Here is a 25,905-nt window from a genome sequence, read left to right as displayed (position 1 = left end):
CCTACCAGTGCCTCACAAATGTGTAACTATTGGATAATTGAGAAAACTAAAAAAATATCTTTTAAAGAAGAAAACCCTAATTTACAATGAAAACCTATGGTCCTCCTGGTATGTGTTGTTGTTGGGTAGTGATATCTTTATGGACTAACTTCTACACAACTTTACCACAATACATTTAAATCACATCAATATAGCATTGGGAACTATTCCCACCGCCGACACCATTCAGAGACCTCTGAGTGAGACATCCATGAACAACGACACAAGATTGATCAGAAAAGCGACTATTTTCATTCATAATATCTAAACTTTGTCAGGAGAAATTACCGTGTTCCACGCATCATGAATTAATTTGATTGGACGATGAGTAGCCTCGGGCCCCAACATATGTTCACACCTTCCCAGAGTGGCAGCCTACAATATCAAACATCAGTAAAGTATTACAGCCTAATATAAAAGAGAAGTTGTAGTACAGGACAAATCAACTATTGATACTCTCTAGATCAGTATCACTGATACGAAAATAAGGAATAGCTGTCACATATCTATTTGTACCCCTTACTGTTATTACACGAGGCAAATCTACTATTGGTAGAAGACTCTCAATTAATTATCACTCAGATACAAAAGTCAAGAATAGCCATAACAAATCTACTTGTACTCCTAAAGGTTTGATTGTAGATTAGCATCAAATTTCTTTTCATTTTTACAGATACTAAGTATTCTCAAATGAATTTTGCAAAATTAGATATGGCAGTCTAAATAATCACAATACACTAGTCGTGTATCACACCTTCAGGTTTCTTAGTTCAAACTAAACCTTAAGCCAATTAAATTCCATCAGCATGCAATGTTTCAAGTCAATGAGTTGTTGATTAATACAAACATGAATATGAAAAACACCTATGTGTCATCATGTAATTTCATACAGTTAAAAATAAGACACAAAATGAACTGTTGAAAGTGACTCATAATATCTTGACATTGTATCTCAAGCCATTTGATATACTACAAAGTATCATTACATTGCTACAAAATCGACCCCTGACTTACATGACAAAGTACAAGGATGGATCAAATTGAAAAGAGAAAGTCACCAACATCTAGCTGATTGAAGGCTGATGGAATTTCATATATAGGAAATTCAACTTGCATCAATATGTTCATTTTAGGCTTGCTCATTTTTAAAATGCAATGAAGCAAAACCTGATACACAGCTTCAGTCCAGACATTTGATTATAAATTGTATGGATCTTCTGGGATAAGTAATCAGATAAATATTCAGATTTAGGGGGAAAAAGAAATATGATGGAACTGGACATACTACAGCACCACATCATATTAAATAGTTGTGATAGGAGAAAACACCAGCAACAAATATTTTCTTGCCAATGTTTCTTATCCCTGTGTTCTGTTGCTAAATGTTTCCCATCCCTGTGTTCTATTATTAAATGCTTTTCACCCCTGTGTTCTATTGTTAAATTACCCCTCTGTTCTATTGCTTAATGTTTCTTGCCCCTCTGTTCTATTGCTTAATGTTTCTTGCCCCTCTGTTCTATTGCTTAATGTTTCTTGCCCCTCTGTTCTATTGCTAAAAGGTTTATTGTCCTTTAGTTCTGTTGCTAAATGATTCTCATCCCTGTGTTCTGTTGCTAAAAGTTTCTCACCTGTGTTATATTGCTCAATATTTCTTGTCCATTCTAAATGTCTCTTGTCCCTGTACATTCTATTGCTGAAGGTTTCTCTTTCTGGGGTTCTACTGTTAATTAGTTCTTGTCCCTGTGTTCTATTGTTAAATGGTTCTTGTCATTGTGTTCAATAGTTAAATGGTTCTTGTCATTGTGTTCTATAGTTAAATGGTTCTTGTCATTGTGTTCTATAGTTAAATGGTTCATGTCATTGTGTTCAATAGTTAAATAGTTTTTGTCATTGTGTTCTACTGTTAAATGGTTCTTGTCATTCTGTTCTATAGTTAAATGGTTTTTGTCATTGTGTTCTATAGTTAAATGGTTCATGTCATTGTGTTCAATAGTTAAATGGTTTTTGTCATTGTGTTCTACTGTTGAATGGTTCTTGTCCATGTGTTCAATAGTTAAATGGTTCTTGTCATTGTGTTCTACTGTTAAATGGTTCTTATCATTGTGTTCTACTGTTAAATGGTTCATGTCATTGTGTTCTACTGTTAAATGGTTCTTGCCATTGTGTTCTATAGTTAAATGGTTTTTGTCATTGTGTTCTACTGTTAAATGGTTCTTGTCAATGTGTTCTACTGTTAAATGGTTTCTGCCCCTGTGTTATACTGTTAAATGGTTCTTGTCATTGTGTTCAATAGTTAAATGGTTCTTGTCATTGTGTTCTATAGTTAAATGGTTCTTGTCATTGTGTTCTATAGTTAAATGGTTCTTGTCATTGTGTTCTATAGTTAAATGGTTCTTGTCATTGTGTTCAATAGTTAAATGGTTCTTGTCATTGTGTTCAATAGTTAAATGGTTTTTGTCATTGTGTTCTACTGTTGAATGGTTCTTGTCATTGTGTTCTACTGTTAAATGGTTTTTGCCATTGTGTTCTACTGTTTAATGGTTCTTGTCATTGTGTTCAATAGTTAAATGGTTCTTGTCATTGTGTTCTGCTGTTAAATGGTTTTTGCAATTGTGTTCTAATGTTAAATGGTTCTTGCCATTGTGTTCTATAGTTAAATGGTTCTTGTCACTGTGTTCTACTGTTAAATGGTTCTTGTCATTGTGTTCTACTGTTAAATGGTTCTTGTCCCTGTGTTATACTGTTATATGGTTTTTGTCATTGTATTCTACTGTTAAATGGTTCTTGTCATTGTTTTCTACTGTTGAATTGTTCCTGCCATTGTGTTCAATAGTTAAATGGTTCTTGTCATAGTGTTCTATAGTTAAATGGTTCTTGTCATAGTGTTCTATAGTTAAATGATTCTTGTCATTGTGTTCTACTGTCAAATAATCCTTGCCATTGTGTTCTACTGTTAAATGATTTTTGTCATTGTGTTCTACTGTTAAATGGTTCTTGTCCCTGTGTTCTATAGTTAAATGGTTTTTGTCATTGTGTTCTATAGTTAAATGGTTCTTGTCATTGTGTTCTACTGTTAAATGGTTCTTGTCCCTGTGTTCTACTGTTAAATGGTTCTTGTCATTGTGTTCTACTGTTACATGGTTTTTGTCATTGTGTTCTATAGTTAAATGGTTCTTGTCCCTGTGTTCTACTGTTAAATGGTTCTTGTCATTGTGCTCTATAGTTAAATGGTTCTTGTCATTGTGTTCTATAGTCAAATAATCCTTGTCATTGTGTTCAACTGTTAAATGGTTCTTGTCCCTGTGTTCTACTGTTAAATGGTTCTTGTCATTGTGCTCTATAGTTAAATGGTTCTTGTCTTTGTGTTCTATAGTCAAATAATCCTTGTCATTGTGTTCAACTGTTAAATGGTTCTTGCCATTGTGTTCTACTGTTAAATGGTTTTTGTCATTGTTTTCTATAGTTAAATGGTTCTTGTCCCTGTGTTCTACTGTTAAATGGTTCTTGTCATTGTGTTCTACTGTTAAATGGTTCTTGTCCCTGTGTTCTACTGTTAAATGGTTTTTGTCATTGTGCTCTACTGTTTAATGGTTTTTGTCATTGTGTTCTGCTGTTTAATGGTTCTTGCCATTGTGTTCTACTAAATGGTTTTTGCCATTGTGTTCTACTGTTAAATGGTTCTTGCCATTGAGTTCTATTGTTGAATGGTTCTTGCCATTGTGTTCTACTGTTAAATGGTTCTTGTCACTGTGTTCTTTTGTTAAATGGTTCTTGCCATTGTGTTCTACTGTTAAATGGTTCTTGTCACTGTGTTCTTTTGTTAAATGGTTCTTGCCATTGTGTTTTACTGTTAAATGGTTCTTGTCACTGTGTTCTTTTGTTAAATGGTTTTTGCCATTGTGTTCTACAGTTAAATGGTTCTTGCCATTGAGTTCTATTGTTAAATGGTTCTTGCCATTGTGTTTAACTGTTAAATGGTTCTTGTCACTGTGTTCTTTTGTTAAATGGTTCTTGCCATTTTGTTCTACTGTTTAATGGTTCTTGCCATGGTGTTCTACTGTTAAATGGTTCTTGTCATTGTGTTATACAGTTTAATGGTTCTTGCCATTGTGTTCTACTGTTAAATGGTTCTTGTCATTGTGTTATACAGTTTAATGGTTCTTGCCATTGTGTTCTAATGTTAAATGGTTCTTGTCATTGTGTTATACAGTTTAATGGTTCTTGCCATTGTGTTCTACTGTTAAATGGTTCTTGTCATTGTGTTATACAGTTTAATGGTTCTTGCCATTGTGTTCTAATGTTAAATGGTTCTTGTCATTGTGTTATACAGTTTAATGGTTCTTGCCATTGTGTTCTACTGTTAAATGGTTCTTGTCATTGTGTTATACAGTTTAATGGTTCTTGCCATTGTGTTCTACTGTTAAATGGTTCTTGTCATTGTGTTATACAGTTTAATGGTTCTTGCCATTGAGTTCTACTGTTAAATGGTTCCTGCCATTGAGTTCTCTTGCTTAATGTTATATCTTAGAAGTAAGAATGAGGTGAAACAATTCAATACAGCATTCTTCAAAACAAAGGGCCTTCGGGCAGGTGAGCCAACAAGAGGCCCAGAGGGCCTGTATCGCTCATCTGGTTTGTAATGCCAAGCAGTGTTCTGGATACAGGTTCATTGTTTCTTTTCTGAAGGAATTTGAATATTTACCTTTAATTCCCCAATTGGGCCCCACCCTTCCTGCCCCCCAGGGGGTCTGTACCAAAAATTATACAAACTCTGTTCCCCTTCCCCCAAGGGTGTTTTGGCCAAATCTGGTTAGAAGCCATGGAGAACTCTATGACTAGTAGAGATTTAAAGAATTTACCTATTTCCCCTATTAGGCCCCACCCCTCCTGTCCTCAGGGGGTCAGAGCCAAAATTTATACAAACTCTATTCCCCTTCCCCCAAGAATGTTTCTGACCAAATTTGGTTACATTCCATGTAGAACTCTGACAAGTAGCGATTTAAAGGATTTACCTCTAGTTCCCCTATTGGGCCAGGCCCCTCCTGGCCCCAGGGGGTCAGAGCCAAAATTTACACAAACTCTGTTCCCCTTCCCCCCAGGATGTTTCTGGCCAAATTTGGTTAGAATCCATGCAGAAATTTATGACTAGTAGCGATTTAAATACTTAACCTCTATATCCCCTATTGGGCCCCGCCCCTCCTGCCCCAGGGGGTTCAGAGCCAAAATTTATACAAACTCTGTTCCCCTTCCCCCAAGGATATTTCTGGCCAAATTTGGTTAGAATCCATGCAGAAATTTATGACTAGTAGCGATTTAAATACTTAACCTCTATATCCCCTATTGGGCCCTGCCCCTCCTGCCCCAGGGGGTTCAGAGCCAAAATTTATACAAACTCTGTTCCCCTTCCCCCAAGGATATTTCTGGCCAAATTTGGTTAGAATCCATGCAGAACTCTATGACAAGTAGCGATTTAAAGGATTTACCTCTATTTCCCCTATTGGGCCCTGCCCCTCCTGGCCCCAGGGGTTCAGAGCCAAAATTTATATAAACTCTGTTCCCCTTCCCCCAAATTTGGTTAGAATCCATAGAAAACTCTATGACTCGTAGCGTTTTAAAGGAAATGTTGACGACGGATGGACGGACGGACGAACGACGGACACCGCGCCATGACATAAGCTCATCAATCACCGGCCCTTCGGGCCAGGTGAGCTAAAAACTGTAATTCATGCCTCAATTATGTTATAAATAAAAGTACCCTAATAAATTTGCACAACCCTTAACATTAGATTTTGATATTAGTGAATTCAAAGCACCTGTATCCATAGTTGTCGCATGTCCTGGGGCATGTTAACAGGTGTGAAGGCTATATGAACACGGTAATTATACCAGAGATGGTGGTGTAATTATTTAATCATGTCTATTGTTTAGATATTTAACGAAGGTCTACCACTGGCCGTTCGTTTACTGTAGGAAAATAAGCAGAGCTAGTAATAAACAGAAATTAAAGTTTCTTATCCAACTCTGAGAGTCTCACACGGGTTATTTATTTATTTATATAGTTGTCAAATAACTAAAAGTATCTGTATGAAGAAGCCGAAGCCATATATTGTTTTCTCATATAATGCCCGGCATCGACTGATCATCGTGTAATAAGACCATATTTGATTTGATTCTTGACTTAACTGGAAGCGGCTATATGTAGGTTAATTCAGACAAGAACATTCATGCGGTAACAAGGTCAAGATTGTTGTAATCCATTTATTTTAATCGTATGATTTTCTCTTTTTTGATAACATTTACATTAACAATTAGTATTGGTCGGTTATAACGAACACTAGGCAGTACAGTGTAGTGTAGAAAATGACTTCCGATCAATAAAATCCTGATTGTAATGATCGATATTCTGTTCACTTCTCCAAACCGAACCCTCTCTAAAACGGCCAAAATTCTATGCACCGACCATGATCGGTTAAGGGAAGTTCCACTTTATATATAAACATGGGCGAGGTCATCTTGTATTATATTAGATTAAAGAAATGAAACTAGCTTCACCAAGATGATGGACCTGTTTATAAAATAATATTAATATGTCATGAAAAAAACTCACTTGGTATTAATGCTACATCATCATTACTTTAGATTTATAGTGTTTTCTTTAATGTCTCCATTTGTTCCGCACCTCGTGACCGAAGCAGTTTCTATTGTTGAGATATGATTTAAGTGCCACTAACCACTTGTATACTTATTACTTATCATACTAGTATAACAAGTTCTGTAACATCAAATACCTTGTTTTATCCTGAAGATGCACCCTCAAGACATCTTCTTATATAATTCAAATCAGCAATAAAATTAACACTAGTAAAACAGGTTCAGAAATTATTTCAAAATCTTCTAAAAACTTTTAATATTTTTCACACATGAACTGACAAAAAACACATTAGCAATATATCACCACAGTATGGTTGTTCTATAGGAAAATTAGATCAAAGCTGTTTTTTAATAAAATGTGTGATATGTTTTAAATAAATCAAACAAGATAAAGTCTATACATGTATTACAGAAAATTCAGGCAACTTTGGGACAATTCATTTACTTGGAATACAGAAATATGGTGCTAATTTCATCTTTCTAAAGTTTTTTTATCGGTCTTTTGACAGCTTTTTAGTATTTGAGAATAAATGGGATAAAACAGGGACTTGTAATTATAAACCTCTTTATACATTAAGTGTTACATGGTTTCCTTAAAATTTAAATATATACGAAATTTAGTTGGAAATAAATCAGCCAATCAGATTTGAAGGTTCATAATTGCATGTACTATAAGCAGTATGCATATATTATAAGCAAGGATGAAAATTGTAAGCCAATTTAATAGGCCTAAAATATCAAATGGTTTTTAGAGAACAAAAGGAATACAGACAAACTCAATTAATATCCTTCTTTTCAGTGACAATGAGGACAACCAAAAAAATGATTCAAATCATTCTACATTAGTTAAATAAACAGCATGTTTGTCAAGATGTATGTGCTTGCAAATTACAAGGCTATCGTTGAGATTTTTATAAGTTCTTCCTTACCAATGAAAACTCTGTATTAACTGTATTCTGTCTCCATCCCCAAATGCTGGAATCATCACAAGGACGTGTCAATGATACAAGATCCCAGAGATGTAAGTGCACACCATGGTCCACTGACTAATATCTGTAATAGACAAAAGGATATCCTTATCATCACTCAAGCATTAGTACTGTAAGTATCTGTAATAGACAAATGGATATCCTTATGATCAGCATTAGTACTGTAAGTATGTGTAATAGAAAAAAGGATATCCTTATGATCAGCATTAGTACTGTAAGTATGTGTAATAGACAAAAGGATATCCTTATCATCACTCAAGCATTAGTACTGTAAGTATCTGTAATAGACAAAAGGATATCCTTATGATCAGCAGCATTAGTACTGTAAGTATGCGTAATAGACAAAAGGATATCCTTTAATATATCAGCATTAGTACTGTAAGTATCTGTAATAGACAAAAGGATATCCTTATGATCACTCAAGCATTAGTACTGTAAGTATCTGTAATAGACAAAAGGATATCCTTATCATCACTCAAGCATTAGTACTGTAAGTATCTGTAATAGACAAAAGGATATCCTTATCATCACTCAAGCTGTAAGTATCTGTAATAGACAAAAGGATATCCTTATCATCACTCAAGCATTAGTACTGTAAGTATCTGTAATAGACAAAAGGATATCCTTATGATCAGCATTAGTACTGTAAGTATCTGTAATAGACAAAAGGATATCCTTATGATCAGCATTAGTACTGTAAGTATCTGTAATAGACAAAAGGATATCCTTATCATCACTCAAGCATTAGTACTGTAAGTATCTGTAATAGACAAAAGGATATCCTTATGATCAGCATTAGTACTGTAAGTATCTGTAATAGACAAAAGGATATCCTTATCATCACTCAAGCATTAGTACTGTAAGTATCTGTAATAGACAAAAGGATATCCTTATCATCACTCAAGCATTAGTACTGTAAGTATCTGTAATAGACAAAAGGATATCCTTATCATCACTCAAGCATTAGTACTGTAAGTATCTGTAATAGACAAAAGGATATCCTTATGATCACTCAAGCATTAGTACTGTAAGTATCTGTAATAGACAAAAGGATATCCTTATGATCACTCAAGCATTAGTACTGTAAGTATCTGTAATAGACAAAAGGATATCCTTATGATCACTCAAGCATTAGTACTGTAAGTATAGACAAAGTACTTAATATCGTAATAGACAAAAGGATATCCTTATCATCACTCAAGCATTAGTACTGTAAGTATCTGTAATAGACAAAAGGATATCCTTATCATCACTCAAGCATTAGTACTGTAAGTATCTGTAATAGACAAAAGGATATCCTTATGATCACTCAAGCATTAGTACTGTAAGTATCTGTAATAGACAAAAGGATATCCTTATGATCATTCAAGCATTAGTACTGTAAGTATCTGTAATAGACAAAAGGATATCCTTATGATCATCAAGCATTAGTACTGTAAGTATCGTAATAGACAAAAGGATACCTTATGTCAATTGTACTGTAAGTATCTGTAATAGACAAAAGGATATCCTTATGATCACTCAAGCATTAGTACTGTAAGTATCTGTAATAGACAAAAGGATATCCTTATGATCAGCATTAGTACTGTAAGTATCTGTAATAGACAAAAGGATATCCTTATGATCACTCAAGCATTAGTACTGTAAGTATCTGTAATAGACAAAAGGATATCCTTATGATCACTCAAGCATTAGTACTGTAAGTATCTGTAATAGACAAAAGGATATCCTTATGATCAGCATTAGTACTGTAAGTATCTGTAATAGACAAAAGGATATCCTTATGATCACTCAAGCATTAGTACTGTAAGTATCTGTAATAGACAAAAGGATATCCTTATGATCACTCAAGCATTAGTACTGTAAGTATCTGTAATAGACAAAAGGATATCCTTATGATCATTCAAGCATTAGTACTGTAAGTATCTGTAATAGACAAAAGGATATCCTTATGATCACTCAAGCATTAGTACTGTAAGTATCTGTAATAGACAAAAGGATATCCTTATGATCACTCAAGCATTAGTACTGTAAGTATCTGTAATAGACAAAAGGATATCCTTATCATCACTCAAGCATTAGTACTGTAAGTATCTGTAATAGACAAAAGGATATCCTTATGATCACTCAAGCATTAGTACTGTAAGTATCTGTAATAGACAAAAGGATATCCTTATGATCAGCATTAGTACTGTAAGTATCTGTAATAGACAAAAGGATATCCTTATCATCACTCATGCATTAGTACTGTAAGTATCTGTAATAGACAAAAGGATATCCTTATCATCACTCAAGCATTAGTACTGTAAGTATCTGTAATAGACAAAAGGATATCCTTATGATCACTCAAGCATTAGTACTGTAAGTATCTGTAATAGACAAAAGGATATCCTTATGATCACTCAGCATTAGTACTGTAAGTATCTGTAATAGACAAAAGGATATCCTTATATCACTCAGCATTAGTACTGTAAGTATCTGTAATAGACAAAAGGATATCCTTATCATCACTCAAGCATTAGTACTGTAAGTATCTGTAATAGACAAAAGGATATCCTTATCATCACTCAAGCATTAGTACTGTAAGTATCTGTAATAGACAAAAGGATATCCTTATCATCACTCAAGCATTAGTACTGTAAGTATCTGTAATAGACAAAAGGATATCCTTATCATCACTCAAGCATTAGTACTGTAAGTATCTGTAATAGACAAAAGGATATCCTTATCATCACTCAAGCATTAGTACTGTAAGTATCTGTAATAGACAAAAGGATATCCTTATGATCACTCAGCATTAGTACTGTAAGTATCTGTAATAGACAAAAGGATATCCTTATGATCACTCAGCATTAGTACTGTAAGTATCTGTAATAGACAAAAGGATATCCTTATGATCACTCAAGCATTAGTACTGTAAGTATCTGTAATAGACAAAAGGATATCCTTATGATCACTCAAGCATTAGTACTGTAAGTATCTGTAATAGACAAAAGGATATCCTTATCATCACTCAAGCATTAGTACTGTAAGTATCTGTAATAGACAAAAGGATATCCTTATCATCACTCAAGCATTAGTACTGTAAGTATCTGTAATAGACAAAAGGATATCCTTATGATCACTCAAGCATTAGTACTGTAAGTATCTGTAATAGACAAAAGGATATCCTTATGATCAGCATTAGTACTGTAAGTATCTGTAATAGACAAAAGGATATCCTTATCATCACTCATTTAGTACTGTAAGTATCTGTAATAGACAAAAGGATATCCTTATCATCACTCAAGCATTAGTACTGTAAGTATCTGTAATAGACAAAAGGATATCCTTATGATCACTCAGCATTAGTACTGTAAGTATCTGTAATAGACAAAAGGATATCCTTATCATCACGCATTAGTACTGTAAGTATCTGTAATAGACAAAATATCCTGTAGTATAGACAAAGACAAAAGGATATCCTTATGATCACTCAGCATTAGTACTGTAAGTATCTGTAATAGACAAAAGGATATCCTTATGATCAGCATTAGTACTGTAAGCATCTGTAATAGACAAAAGGATATCCTTATCATCACTCAAGCATTAGTACTGTAAGTATCTGTAATAGACAAAAGGATATCCTTATGATCAGCATTAGTACTGTAAGTATCTGTAATAGACAAAAGGATATCCTTATGATCACTCAGCATTAGTACTGTAAGTATCTGTAATAGACAAAAGGATATCCTTATGATCACTCAAGCATTAGTACTGTAAGTATCTGTAATAGACAAAAGGATATCCTTATCATCACTCAAGCATTAGTACTGTAAGTATCTGTAATAGACAAAAGGATATCCTTATCATCACTCAAGCATTAGTACTGTAAGTATCTGTAATAGACAAAAGGATATCCTTATGATCACTCAAGCATTAGTACTGTAAGTATCTGTAATAGACAAAAGGATATCCTTATATCATCAGCATTAGTACTGTAAGTATCTGTAATAGACAAAAGGATATCCTTATGATCACATTAGTACTGTAAGTATCTGTAATAGACAAAAGGATATCCTTATGATCACTCAAGCATTAGTACTGTAAGTATCTGTAATAGACAAAAGGATAATCCTTATCATCACTCAAGCATTAGTACTGTAAGTATCTGTAATAGACAAAAGGATATCCTTATGATCACTCAAGCATTAGTACTGTAAGTATCTGTAATAGACAAAAGGATATCCTTATCATCAGCATTAGTACTGTAAGTATCTGTAATAGACAAAAGGATATCCTTATCATCACTCATGCATTAGTACTGTAAGTATCTGTAATAGACAAAAGGATATCCTTATGATCACTCAAGCATTAGTACTGTAAGTATCTGTAATAGACAAAAGGATATCCTTATCATCACTCAAGCATTAGTACTGTAAGTATCTGTAATAGACAAAAGGATATCCTTATATCATCAGCATTAGTCTGTAAGTATCGTAATAGACAAAAGGATATCCTTATGATCATTAGTACTGTAAGTATCTGTAATAGACAAAAGGATATCCTTATCATCACTCATGCATTAGTACTGTAAGTATCTGTAATAGACAAAAGGATATCCTTATCATCACTCATGCATTAGTACTGTAAGTATCTGTAATAGACAAAAGGATATCCTTATCATCACTCAAGCATTAGTACTGTAAGTATCTGTAATAGACAAAAGGATATCCTTATGATCATTATTACTTAAGCATTAGTACTGTAAGTATGTGTAATAGACAAAAGGATATCCTTATCATCACTCAAGCATTAGTACTGTAAGTATCTGTAATAGACAAAAGGATATCCTTATGATCACTCAAGCATTAGTACTGTAAGTATCTGTAATAGACAAAAGGATATCCTTATGATCACTCAAGCATTAGTACTGTAAGTATCTGTAATAGACAAAAGGATATCCTTATGATCAGCATTAGTACTGTAAGTATCTGTAATAGACAAAAGGATATCCTTATGATCACTCAAGCATTAGTACTGTAAGTATCTGTAATAGACAAAAGGATATCCTTATCATCACTCAAGCATTAGTACTGTAAGTATCTGTAATAGACAAAAGGATATCCTTATCATCACTCAAGCATTAGTACTGTAAGTATCTGTAATAGACAAAAGGATATCCTTATGATCAGCATTAGTACTGTAAGTATCTGTAATAGACAAAAGGATATCCTTATGATCACTCAAGCATTAGTACTGTAAGTATCTGTAATAGACAAAAGGATATCCTTATGATCAGCATTAGTACTGTAAGTATCTGTAATAGACAAAAGGATATCCTTATGATCAGCATTAGTACTGTAAGTATCTGTAATAGACAAAAGGATATCCTTATCATCACTCAAGCATTAGTACAGCATTAGTACTGTAAGTATCTGTAATAGACAAAAGGATATCCTTATGATCACTCAAGCATTAGTACTGTAAGTATCTGTAATAGACAAAAGGATATCCTTATCATCACTCAAGCATTAGTACTGTAAGTATCTGTAATAGACAAAAGGATATCCTTATGATCACTCAAGCATTAGTACTGTAAGTATCTGTAATAGACAAAAGGATATCCTTATGATCACTCAAGCATTAGTACTGTAAGTATCTGTAATAGACAAAAGGATATCCTTATGATCACTCAAGCATTAGTACTGTAAGTATCTGTAATAGACAAAAGGATATCCTTATATCACTCAAGCATTAGTACTGTAAGTATCTGTAATAGACAAAAGGATATCCTTATGATCACTCAAGCATTAGTACTGTAAGTATCTGTAATAGACAAAAGGATATCCTTATGATCACTCAAGCATTAGTACTGTAAGTATCTGTAATAGACAAAAGGATATCCTTATGATCACTCAAGCATTAGTACTGTAAGTATCTGTAATAGACAAAAGGATATCCTTATGATCACTCAAGCATTAGTACTGTAAGTATCTGTAATAGACAAAAGGATATCCTTATGATCACTCAAGCATTAGTACTGTAAGATATGTAAGTACTGTAAGTATCTGTAATAGACAAAAGGATATCCTTATCATCACTCAAGCATTAGTACTGTAAGTATCTGTAATAGACAAAAGGATATCCTTATATCACTCAAGCATTAGTACTGTAAGTATCTGTAATAGACAAAAGGATATCCTTATATCAGCATTAGTACTGTAAGTATCTGTAATAGACAAAAGGATATCCTTATGATCACTCAAGCATTAGTACTGTAAGTATCTGTAATAGACAAAAGGATATCCTTATGATCACTCAAGCATTAGTACTGTAAGTATCTGTAATAGACAAAAGGATATCCTTATGATCACTCAAGCATTAGTACTGTAAGTATCTGTAATAGACAAAAGGATATCCTTATATCCTCAAGCATTAGTACTGTAGTATCACCTTATATCAAGCATTAGTACTGTAAGTATCTGTAATAGACAAAAGGATATCCTTATGATCAGCAAGCATTAGTACTGTAAGTATCTGTAATAGACAAAAGGATATCCTTATCATCACTCAAGCATTAGTACTGTAAGTATCTGTAATAGACAAAAGGATATCCTTATGATCAGCATTAGTACTGTAAGTATCTGTAATAGACAAAAGGATATCCTTATCATCACTCAAGCATTAGTACTGTAAGTATCTGTAATAGACAAAAGGATATCCTTATCATCACTCAAGCATTAGTACTGTAAGTATCTGTAATAGACAAAAGGATATCCTTATCATCACTCAAGCATTAGTACTGTAAGTATCTGTAATAGACAAAAGGATATCCTTATGATCAGCATTAGTACTGTAAGTATCTGTAATAGACAAAAGGATATCCTTATCATCACTCAAGCATTAGTACTGTAAGTATCTGTAATAGACAAAAGGATATCCTTATGATCAGCATTAGTACTGTAAGTATCTGTAATAGACAAAAGGATATCCTTATGATCAGCATTAGTACTGTAAGTATCTGTAATAGACAAAAGGATATCCTTATCATCACTCAAGCATTAGTACTGTAAGTATCTGTAATAGACAAAAGGATATCCTTATCATCACTCAAGCATTAGTACTGTAAGTATCTGTAATAGACAAAAGGATATCCTTATGATCACTCAAGCATTAGTACTGTAAGTATCTGTAATAGACAAAAGGATATCCTTATGATCACTCAAGCATTAGTACTGTAAGTATCTGTAATATATAGACAAAAGGATATCCTTATCATCACTCAAGCATTAGTACTGTAAGTATCTGTAATAGACAAAAGGATATCCTTATCATCACTCATGCATTAGTACTGTAAGTATCTGTAATAGACAAAAGGATATCCTTATGATCACTCAAGCATTAGTACTGTAAGTATCTGTAATAGACAAAAGGATATCCTTATGATCACTCAAGCATTAGTACTGTAAGTATCTGTAATAGACAAAAGGATATCCTAGATCAAGCTTAGTACTGTAAGTATCTGTAATAGACAAAAGGATATCCTTATATCACTCATAGCATTAGTACTGTAAGTATCTGTAATAGACAAAAGGATATCCTTATGATCACTCAAGCATTAGTACTGTAAGTATCTGTAATAGACAAAAGGATATCCTTATGATCACTCAAGCATTAGTACTGTAAGTATCTGTAATAGACAAAAGGATATCCTTATGATCACTCAGCATTAGTACTGTAAGTATCTGTAATAGACAAAAGGATATCCTTATGATCACTCAAGCATTAGTACTGTAAGTATCTGTAATAGACAAAAGGATATCCTTATGATCACTCAAGCATTAGTACTGTAAGTATCTGTAATAGACAAAAGGATATCCTTATGATCACTCATGCATTAGTACTGTAAGTATGTGTAATAGACAAAAGGATATCCTTATGATCACTCAAGCATTAGTACTGTAAGTATCTGTAATAGACAAAAGGATATCCTTATATCACTCAAGCATTAGTACTGTAAGTATCTGTAATAGACAAAAGGATATCCTTATGATCACTCAAGCATTAGTACTGTAAGTATCTGTAATAGACAAAAGGATATCCTTATGATCAATTAGTACTGTAAGTATCTGTAATAGACAAAAGGATATCCTTATGATCACTCAAGCATTAGTACTGTAAGTATCTGTAATAGACAAAAGGATATCCTTATGATCACTCAGCATTAGTACTGTAAGTATCTGTAATAGACAAAAGGATATCCTTATGATCACTCAGCATTAGTACTGTAAGTATGTGTAATAGACAAAAGGATATCCTTATGATCAGCATTAGTACTGTAAGTATCTGTAATAGACAAAAGGATATCCTTATGATCATCAGCATTAGTACTGAGTATCTGTAATAGACAAAAGGATATCCTTATCATCACTCAAGCATTAGTACTGTAAGTATCTGTAATAGACAAAAGGATATCCTTATGATCAGCATTAGTACTGTAAGTATCTGTAATAGACAAAAGGATATCCTTATGATCACTCAAGCATTAGTACTGTAAGTATCTGTAATAGACAAAAGGATATCCTTATCATCACTCAAGCATTAGTACTGTAAGTATCTGTAATAGACAAAAGGATATCCTTATGATCAGCATTAGTACTGTAAGTATCTGTAATAGACAAAAGGATATCCTTATCATCACTCAAGCATTAGTACTGTAAGTATCTGTAATAGACAAAAGGATATCCTTATCATCACTCAAGCATTAGTACTGTAAGTATCTGTAATAGACAAAAGGATATCCTTATGATCACAGCATTAGTACTGTAAGTATCTGTAATAGACAAAAGGATATCCTTATGATCAGCATTAGTACTGTAAGTATCTGTAATAGACAAAAGGATATCCTTATGATCATTCAAGCATTAGTACTGTAAGTATCTGTAATAGACAAAAGGATATCCTTATGATCAGAATTAGTACTGTAAGTATCTGTAATAGACAAAAGGATATCCTTATCATCATCAAGCATTAGTACTGTAAGTATCTGTAATAGACAAAAGGATATCCTTATGATCATCAAGCATTAGTACTGTAAGTATCTGTAATAGACAAAAGGATATCCTTATGATCATCAAGCATAGTACTGTAAGTTATCTGTAATAGACAAAGGATATCCTTATGATCACTCAAGCATGCATGTAAGTACTGTAGTATCCTTATGATCATCTGCATTAGTACTGTAATGTTTTGTTTTGTAAAATTTGATTTCAAATACAATGCACATATTGTGTCTAAATACAAAAGGCTCAAGTGGCCTCCATCACTCAAATGGATTAAGAGAGATGACCAGTAAATATGGATAGTGCATCATGTGACAGAATATTGGATTCTGATTGGCTGCACACATGGGTACTATTTGCACTACTATCTGCTTTTCTACAGAAGAAAATTCACTTATTTCACATTGATCTACTTTCATTTTTCACGAAACTGAATCTCATTTTATAAAATAAAGAGATTTCTTCAACAAATTTTATGTTGTACTTTTAATGTAACAACATGCAATGTGGAAATGAAGATGTAGCATTGCTAGGTGTCCCTTGAAGTGTTTCTATTACGATGAAAAGAAAGGGGTCATACACATGCCACTATTTAGACCTGTGGGTGAGGAACTATTTAGACCCGTGGGTGAGGGGAAGCAGAAAGGTTATCATCATCCTCAATTATGTTTTGAGCAAAATTAGGCTAAAATGTTCTGTATTGTACATGTGCTAAGAACTAAAGGAATCCATATTTCCTTTTTTCTTTATGGGACATATTTGGAGGGACAAAATCTGGTTCCATTCGCCCAAAGGTCTTTGTGACCTTATCAGTTTAAATCCATCCAAAGCTCTTACATGTATAACTGAAGCAGGAATTTATAGGAAACGTTGACAGATGGCGAATGCCTGACAATGGTAGACTATTGCATCTAAGTCTGCATCTAAGGGGTAAATGTTTATACCTATTGTCCTTTTATAGTCCCTGCAATCACTCATCAAGAAATCCCATCAGGGCACCCACCATTGAATGATATATATATCAGTCAAATGTTCTTATAAATATGCTCCACTGCCGACAGAACATAAACAATACTCATCATTTGAATACCGGTAGTAACTGGTGTTTAATCATGTCTATATATGTCTAATTAACACAAAATATAATATAAAATTATTTATTTTGCTTTTGATGCATGTACAATCAGTATTTCATTCCATATAGGACATAGTGCAACAGAATTTTTTCGGGGCGTAATTAATTATTTTTAATATTTTTATTTTGAAGTAAAATTAGAAGCTCAAACTTTCCCATGGTGGTAATGGTGTAAAGTAAGTAACTTTTGCAACTGAAGAAAATCCTAAACATCTGCTCCTGCTTTTGATAGAGAAACAAGAGGCCCAGGGGCCTTAACGGTCATCTGACTATTGGCACAATACAACATCTCAAAGAATATAGTAGTGGAAAACAATTAAGGCAATACAAAGAACTCTTTTAATAAAAGAAGTTCAGGTTCTGATATATTTGATGAATTAGACTATGGATGAAGGTCCCTTGGTCCCCATCAATGCTACAAGTCCAATATCCAGTCTTTAGGACCAGAAACATATATACATAGAGATTGGAAACTCCTTCTTTGTCTTTGTTGACAGGCACCGGGACCTCTGGTTTATAGGCATTTCCCCTTGGCTAACTACTTTTAAGTATATTGTTTTAAACATAATATTTTTGTATCAACTCAAGGTTTAAACATTATATCATTGTTTGATGTGACCAGTTTTCTCGATTGATGTTATTTAATATGATTTTTGAAAGCATGAAAATGAGCAATTTTACCTGGTTTTTCGAAAATCAGACATTCAAAATCGGAAGTGCATTTTATTTTATTAAAATATAAGTTAAAAAAAAATTTTCTATCCAAAATCGTACTCAAACCATCTGAAAATTAGTTAACGTTTATAACATATCAAATTTATTTTGTTGTATTTAACTGTTTAAGAGTTTATCTAAAAACCCCTAAGCACATACAGAGGTACATCTGCCGATCGTAAAAATGGCGGAGTTGCCAATCTCTATGTATATATGTTTCTGGTAGGACTCTTACTTATTTACAAGAAGCCGTTTAAAGATTTTAGCCTATTTGACCCCTGTGACCTTGGTTGGTCAAGGCAATTCATTTGAACAGACTTAGCAGCCATTCATCTCAGCATGTCACATGCCCAATATCATCCGTGCGTTCCATTTGCGGATTCGTACCAGTTGCACCAAAGTGATACGGCACCACCAAATGGAAAGCGTTTGGATTTTTTCATGATGGCGGCACCCATATGAAAGATACGCTTCGAATATAAAAGATAAATATTTTCAGTGTTAACAATGAAATGGATATCAAAATAATACCGAAATAGTTTCAGCACACATTGAAATAAACAATCCATGTAATTTTATCGGATATAAATACGCTCTGCCTTGTTTTCAACAAAGAAAACATTCCGGTGACAAATGAAGAATCTCGGTCCGCCATCTTGGATACAAGTGATACGCTTCTGAAAACGAACCACTTGTACCAGTTCAGTTCGGTTGGTACAGCGCATTCCATTACAGATACAGCGGGTTCATTCCAGTTGTATCTGCAAATGGAACGCACGGCAAGTCTCTAGGCCTCTTTATTCACAAGAAATTGTTTAAATATTTTAGCCTATGTGGCTCCGGTAACCTTGAATGAAGGTCAAGGTCATGCATTCTTTTGAACAAACTTGGTAGCCATTCTTCTCTGCATGTCACAGGCTCAATATCATGTTTCTAGGCCTTTTAGTTATTTATAAGAAGTTGTTTAAAGATTTTAGCCTATTTGACTACTGTGACCTTAAATGAAGATCAGATGATCTAACAAGAGATCCCAGAGGGATCTTGGCGCCCACCAAAGAATGATCTATGTCTGATAACAGAAAGAGGGATCTTTTCCCTGCTTTTCAAACTTTTACTACATGCTATATATGAAACTTGAGAAAGATCCTTTCAGTACTTTCTGAGATATGTAACAGTAATAAACTTCAATTATTAAAATCAAAGATGGCTACTAGTCGATCATCTTGATGACCGATAAGTCCGAAAATGCACAAGACCCCTTCAGGAACCTGCACATGAAATTTGAGAAAGATCCCTTCAGTACTTTCTGAGAAATAGCGGTAACAAACTTTAACTATCAAAATCCAAGATGGCCGTCGGTCGGCTATCTTGTTGACCGATCGCTCCCAAAATGCAATATGCACAACTAGGGTTCAAGGGGAACATGCATATGAAATTTGAGAGAGATCCCTTTAGTACTTTCTGAGAAATAGCGGTAACAAACTTTAACTATCAAAATCCAAGATGGCCGTCGGTCAGCTATCTTGTTGACCGATCGCTCCCAAAATACAATATGCACAACTAGGGTTCAAGGGGAACATGCATATGAAATTTGAGAGAGATCCCTTCAGTACTTTCTGAGAAATAGCGTTAACAAACTTTAACTATCAAAATCCAAGATGGCCGTCGGTCAGCTATCTTGTTGACCGATCGCTCCCAAAATGCAATATGCACAACTAGGGTTCAAGGGGAACATGCATATGAAATTTGAGAGAGATCCCTTCAGTACTTTCTGAGAAATAGCGGTAACAAACTTTAACTATCAAAATCCAAGATGGCCGTCAGTCAGTCGGCCATTTTGTTGACTGATTGGTCCCAAAATGCAATATGCATAACTAGGGCTCTAGGGAAACCTACATATGAAATTTGAGAAAGATCCCTTCAGTACTTTCTGAGAAATAGCGGTAACAAACTTTAACTATCAAAATCCAAGATGGCCGTCAGTCGGCCATCTTGTTGACCGATTGGTCCCAAAATGCAATATGCACAACTAGGGCCCTAGGAGAACCTACATATGAAATTTGAGAAAGATCCCTTCAGTACTTTCTGAGAAATAGCGGTAACAAACTTTAACTATCAAAATCCAAGATGGCCGCCAGTTGGCCATCTTGTTGACCGATTGGTCCCAAAATGCAATATGCACAACTAGGGCCCTAGGGGAACCTACATGTGAAATTTGAGAAAGATCCCTTCAGTACTTTCTGAGAAATAGCGGTAACAAGAATTGTTAACGGACGGACGGACGGACGGAAGGACGGACGACGGACCACGGACGAAAGGCGATTTGAATAGCCCACCATCTGATGATGGTGGGCTTAAAATGCCATTCATCAGCATTGGAGAATCTTATAAATATAAATATAAAGAAATATAAAGGTTTCTTAAATATCATTAATAACATCAGAAAATATATACCGATGGCCTAAGATGATGTTACAACATCAAACTTATGCAAGATTTCTTGCGTAATATATGCAAACAGTGGAGAGTCATTTCGCTGTTTTGCTGTTTGGCCCAGTGATAGTCAACTATAGTGTGGTATTTAGGATGATGGCGGGAAACATGAGATGACCTGAGTTATGAAAATTAACATTTTATTAATTCTAATTAACATGTTCAGAAGGTGATCAGATAATAAATGTAGGTAATAACGTTTACGACTTCACAAAATTATCGATCTCGTTTTACATGCTGTTTCGGAAAGATAGTGGGCCTTAAATGAAAGAGGACATTTTCTCTGCTTTCAGTTTTTTAACTTTTCCGTTGAAATATAGGAAAACATGGAGAAATTGTACATGAAAGCTCACCAAAATTCAAAATGCTTGTATATTTTCCAATTTTCCAATTTCCACCAGCTGCTGTCTGCTTTGGACTAGGGGAGATAACCTGTAAAATTTGAGAAAAGATATCCCTTCAGTGCTTTCTCAGAAATGACATTATAATCAAAGATGGTCGTATTAAAGCCATGAATTGTTTTGAGATAGGTTTCAAAATGCATGAGTGTAAGGACAAAGGGAATCCAACATACATTGACCCAATAAGCGCCCCTCACCCTTTTTGAGGCCTTGATTTCCATTGGCCAGGCATAAATTAAGACCAAAACTGCATAGATTGCAGTAATTTTATCTTATTAGCCTCTTTTCATTTTTTTCAAATTTTAAAACACCCTGGGCGCTCATTGTGTCAAATACGAAAGATCCATTATAGGAATAAAAAAATTTATCCAATTTAACAAAAATCTTAGATGGGCCACATAGCAGCTATTTAAGGTACCAATGTTCTATACAAAGAAACATGGAAAGACCTCTTCTATAAGGTGACCGCCTTATATCCCTACAGCCCAATAGTCTGAAGGCCCGTTAGTCCGAATGCCCATTACTCCTAAGGCCCATTAATCCGAAGGCCCATTTGTCCTAAGGCCCGCTAGTCCGAAGGCCCACGAGTCCAAAGGCCCGATAGTCCGAAAAACAGATAATACAACTGGAATTTATATGCGAACAATTCTCGAAATGAAACAAACATTTATTACAGTTTTCGATGCAAAAGATTTGTTGTAAATTTGCTAAGGTATTATACTTTCATGTATGTGACTCTATAGATTTCATACGAAAAATGTTGCGAATGTTGTTTACATGTAGGTATAATAAAGGTCATTTTTCGATAAGATTTGATTATATACATCATTAATTCATGGAGCAACGTTAATTCTAATGCATTAAAATTACAGTGTACATAGGCTTATACACAATCGCCTGTCAATCGGACATCTTAAAGCTTGTATATTTGTAAGATAATTCTAACGTATGCTTGTGAGATATCTTATAAAATACAAGAGGCCCAGAGGGCCTGTATCGCTCACCTGGTTTGTAATGCAAAGTAATGTTCTGAATACAGGTTCATTGTTTCTTTTCTGAAGAAATTTGAATATTAACATCAAATTTCCCTATTGGGCCCCACCCCTCCTGCCCCCGGGGGGTCAGAGCCAAAAATTTATACAAGTTCTGTTCCCCTTCCCCAAAGGATGTTTGTGGCCAAATTTGGTTACAATCCATGTAGAACTCTATGACTAGTAGCAATTTAAAGGATTTACCTCTATTTCCCCTATTGGGCCCTACCCCTCCTGTCCCCGGAGGGCCAGAGCCAAAATTTATACAAGTTCTGTTCCCCTTCCCCCAAGGATGTTTGTGGCCAAATTTGGTTACAATCCATGTAGAACTCTATGACTAGTAGCGATTTAAAGGATTTACCTCTATTTCCCCTATTGGGCCCCGCCCCTCCTGCCCCCGGGTGGCCAGAGCCAAAATTTATACAAGTTCTGTTCCCCTTCCCCCAAGGATGTTTGTGGCCAAATTTGGTTACAATCCATGTAGAACTCTATGACTAGTAGCGATTTAAAGGATTTACCTCTATTTCCCCTATTTCCCTTATTGGGCCCCGCCCCTCCTGCCCCCAGGGGGTCAGAGCCAAAATTTATACAAGTTCTGTCCCCCTTCCCCCAAGGATGTTTGTGGCCAAATTTGGTTACAATCCATGTAGAACTCTAGGACAAGTAGCAATTTATAAGATTTACCTCTATTTCCCTTATTGGGCCCCGCCCCTCCTGCCCCCAGGGGGTCAGAGCCAAAATTTATACAAGTTCTGTTCCCCTTCCTCCAAGGATGTTTGTGGCCAAATTTGGTCACAATCCATGAAGAACTCTAGGACAAGTAGCGATTTATAGGATTTGCCTATATTTCCCCTAATGGGCCCCGCCCCTCCTGCCCCTGGGGGGTCAGAGCCAAAATTTATACAAGTTCTGTTCCCCTTCCCCCAAGAATGTTTGTGGCCAAATTTGGTTACAATCCATGTAGAACTCTATGACTAGTAGCGATTTAAAGGATTTACCTCTATTTCCCCTATTGGGCCCCGCCCCTCCTGCCCCCGGAGGTCCAGAGCCAAAATTTATACAAGTTCTGTTCCCCTTCCCCCAAGGATGTTTGTGGCCAAATTGGGTTACAATCCATGTAGAAATCTTTGACTAGTAGCGATTTAAAGGATTTACCTCTATTTCCCCTATTGGGCCCCGCCCCTCCTGCCCCCGGAGGTCCAGAGCCAAAATTTATACAAGTTCTGTTCCCCTTCCCCTAAGGATGTTTGTGACCAAATTTGGTTACAATCCATGTAGAACTCTATGACTAGTAGCAATTTATAAGATTTACCTCTATTTCCCTTATTGGGCCCCGCCCCTCCTGCCCCCAGGGGGTCAGAGCCAAAATTTATACAAGTTCTGTTCCCCTTCCTCCAAGGATGTTTGTGGCCAAATTTGATCACAATCCATGAAGAACTCTAGGACAAGTAGCGATTTATAGGATTTGCCTATATTTCCCCTAATGGGCCCCGCCCCTCCTGCCTCTGGGGGGTCAGAGCCAAAATTTATAAAAGTTCTGTTCTCTTTCCCCCCAAGGATGTTTGTGGCCAAATTTGGTTACAATCCATGCAGAACTCTATGACTAGTAGTGATTTAAAGGAAATGTTGACGGACGGACGGACGACGGACGCCTGCTATGACATAAGCTCACCGGCCCTTCGGGCCAGGTGAGCTAATAACATATAAACTTTTTTATTATTATTATTTTTCTTTTTATGTAATTTTGACCTTGCAATGCTCCATGAAGAAATGGCAACAAGCAGTGCAGAAAAATGTTTTCATGAAAATACAACTGTACATTAATTATAACAACTTTATAACTTGCAATATTTACTAATTTTCGGACTAACGGGCCTTCGGACTATTGGGCCTTCGGATTAAAGGGCCTTAGTGTGGCAGGGTAATCAATTATGTAATTAATTAAGTAATTAATTAGTTTATTTTATTAGTATTAGTGTATTTATGAATAGTTATAAGTTAAGAGTGAGAGAGTGCATGGATGGATGAGCACATTCTTTGTCTATAGGTGTGGATAGGTACCAGTCAGGTGACTTACCTGGCTGGTCAGCTGATTGTTTTTATTGATTTTATTGGTTTATAGATATAATAATGTATGTTTTTATTGGTCAAACTTTCCCTCCAAAAATCTTTGGAGGACTTTCCTTTGTCTGTGGGCAGTTCACAGAGAGAGTTTAATGAGTAGTTGTGTTTTGGTCTCTCAGACATTTTGTGAAATTTGGATTTGTCTAGGAGGAAATTCTTCTACTTCTGTAAGTCTTCTTTTTCTATTTTTTACTAAAATTGTATATCCTGTGCAATGTTCATAAAGTTAATTATTTATATTTATTTGCCTTATTTTGGTAAAATTATCAGAATGTGTTAAACTATTTTTTGAATAAGTTGAACCGACTTGAAAGGGAAAAAGCATAAGTATGTATGGTAGCTACGCCACTGGAAGCCTGAGTGGAAATGGCTTTATTACAGATTTCTCGAATTTGATCATGAGTGTCCCATTTTAGATTTGCTTGCATATTTAGGCCCAGATATTGGCCTCATATTATTGCGCATCCATTCCTGTTCTCAAAGGTTGAGTGCATTTGACTCCGGGAGGTGGCATGCAATTTATTGCTGGTTACATGATTACATACACGTGAGTATCATAACGTTATGACCGCCGGGTCAATAGGGTTATGCATTCTAAAATGTCTAAAAAAAAGGGTCAACCCGGGGAAATCGGGTGAGTTGGCAATACTTGTAATGTATGTATATTTCTTTAATATAACAGAGATTACACAGTAAATACAATGTACATTGCTACTGAAGTTGATAAGGAATTCCAGTCAGCAATTGTATTATTTGGTTTGTTACAAATCCTAAACACCATCTAACGTTAATGTGTTAGAACGTAACAAATGGTATTACCAATTGTTATGTATGACACTAAATACATGTAGTTATGAGATAAGGGAGATAACTCCTATAGCTTTTTGTATCAATACATCCTATAAAGGTCATATCATTAGTCTAGGTTATAGAACTTTCTAGAATATAATCATATATAAACAAATATGTTTGTAAACATGTTGATTTTAAGTAGAGATCTAGAATGATCTATTTCCAGAAAGTTATGTGTGTTTATTTGTTTACTGCTTTTAGTTAGATATTTCTAGAAGTAGAAGGTTCTCCAATATTCTTGAATTAGGGTTAAGCTATATATACTCCAGCTGCCCAAGGCTAATCAGAACTGTAATGAGACCTGTAATAAGACATATCAAGAATTGTACAGCGCCATATAAGATTCTATTGGGAGAGCTATTGTGACTTTATCTGTGGATTATTACAACACTTTGTGTGGATTTATTCATATTGCCTGGAACTTTACAAATC

The 25,905-nt window shown here is 34.9% G+C and overlaps 1 protein-coding gene across 1 annotated transcript; it reads right to left on the bottom strand.

The window, feature by feature from the left end:
• Nucleotides 1-2,774: 2,774 nt before the first annotated feature.
• LOC138316750 (transcription initiation factor TFIID subunit 1-like) lies at nt 2,775-24,744 on the bottom strand. Its single transcript, XM_069258408.1, has 3 exons — nt 24,651-24,744; nt 3,725-4,006; nt 2,775-3,589 (listed from the first exon to the last, which is right to left on the bottom strand). The coding sequence occupies exons 1-3, from the start codon at nt 24,742-24,744 to the stop codon at nt 2,775-2,777; spliced, it is 1,191 nt and encodes a 396-aa protein (XP_069114509.1).
• Nucleotides 24,745-25,905: the final 1,161 nt, after the last annotated feature.

Source organism: Argopecten irradians, chromosome 2, assembly GCF_041381155.1.
Source record: "Argopecten irradians isolate NY chromosome 2, Ai_NY, whole genome shotgun sequence".
NCBI lineage: Eukaryota > Metazoa > Mollusca > Bivalvia > Pectinida > Pectinidae > Argopecten > Argopecten irradians.
Note: the sequence above shows the minus strand (reverse complement) of the source record. Positions and strands in the feature narration are given on the sequence as shown.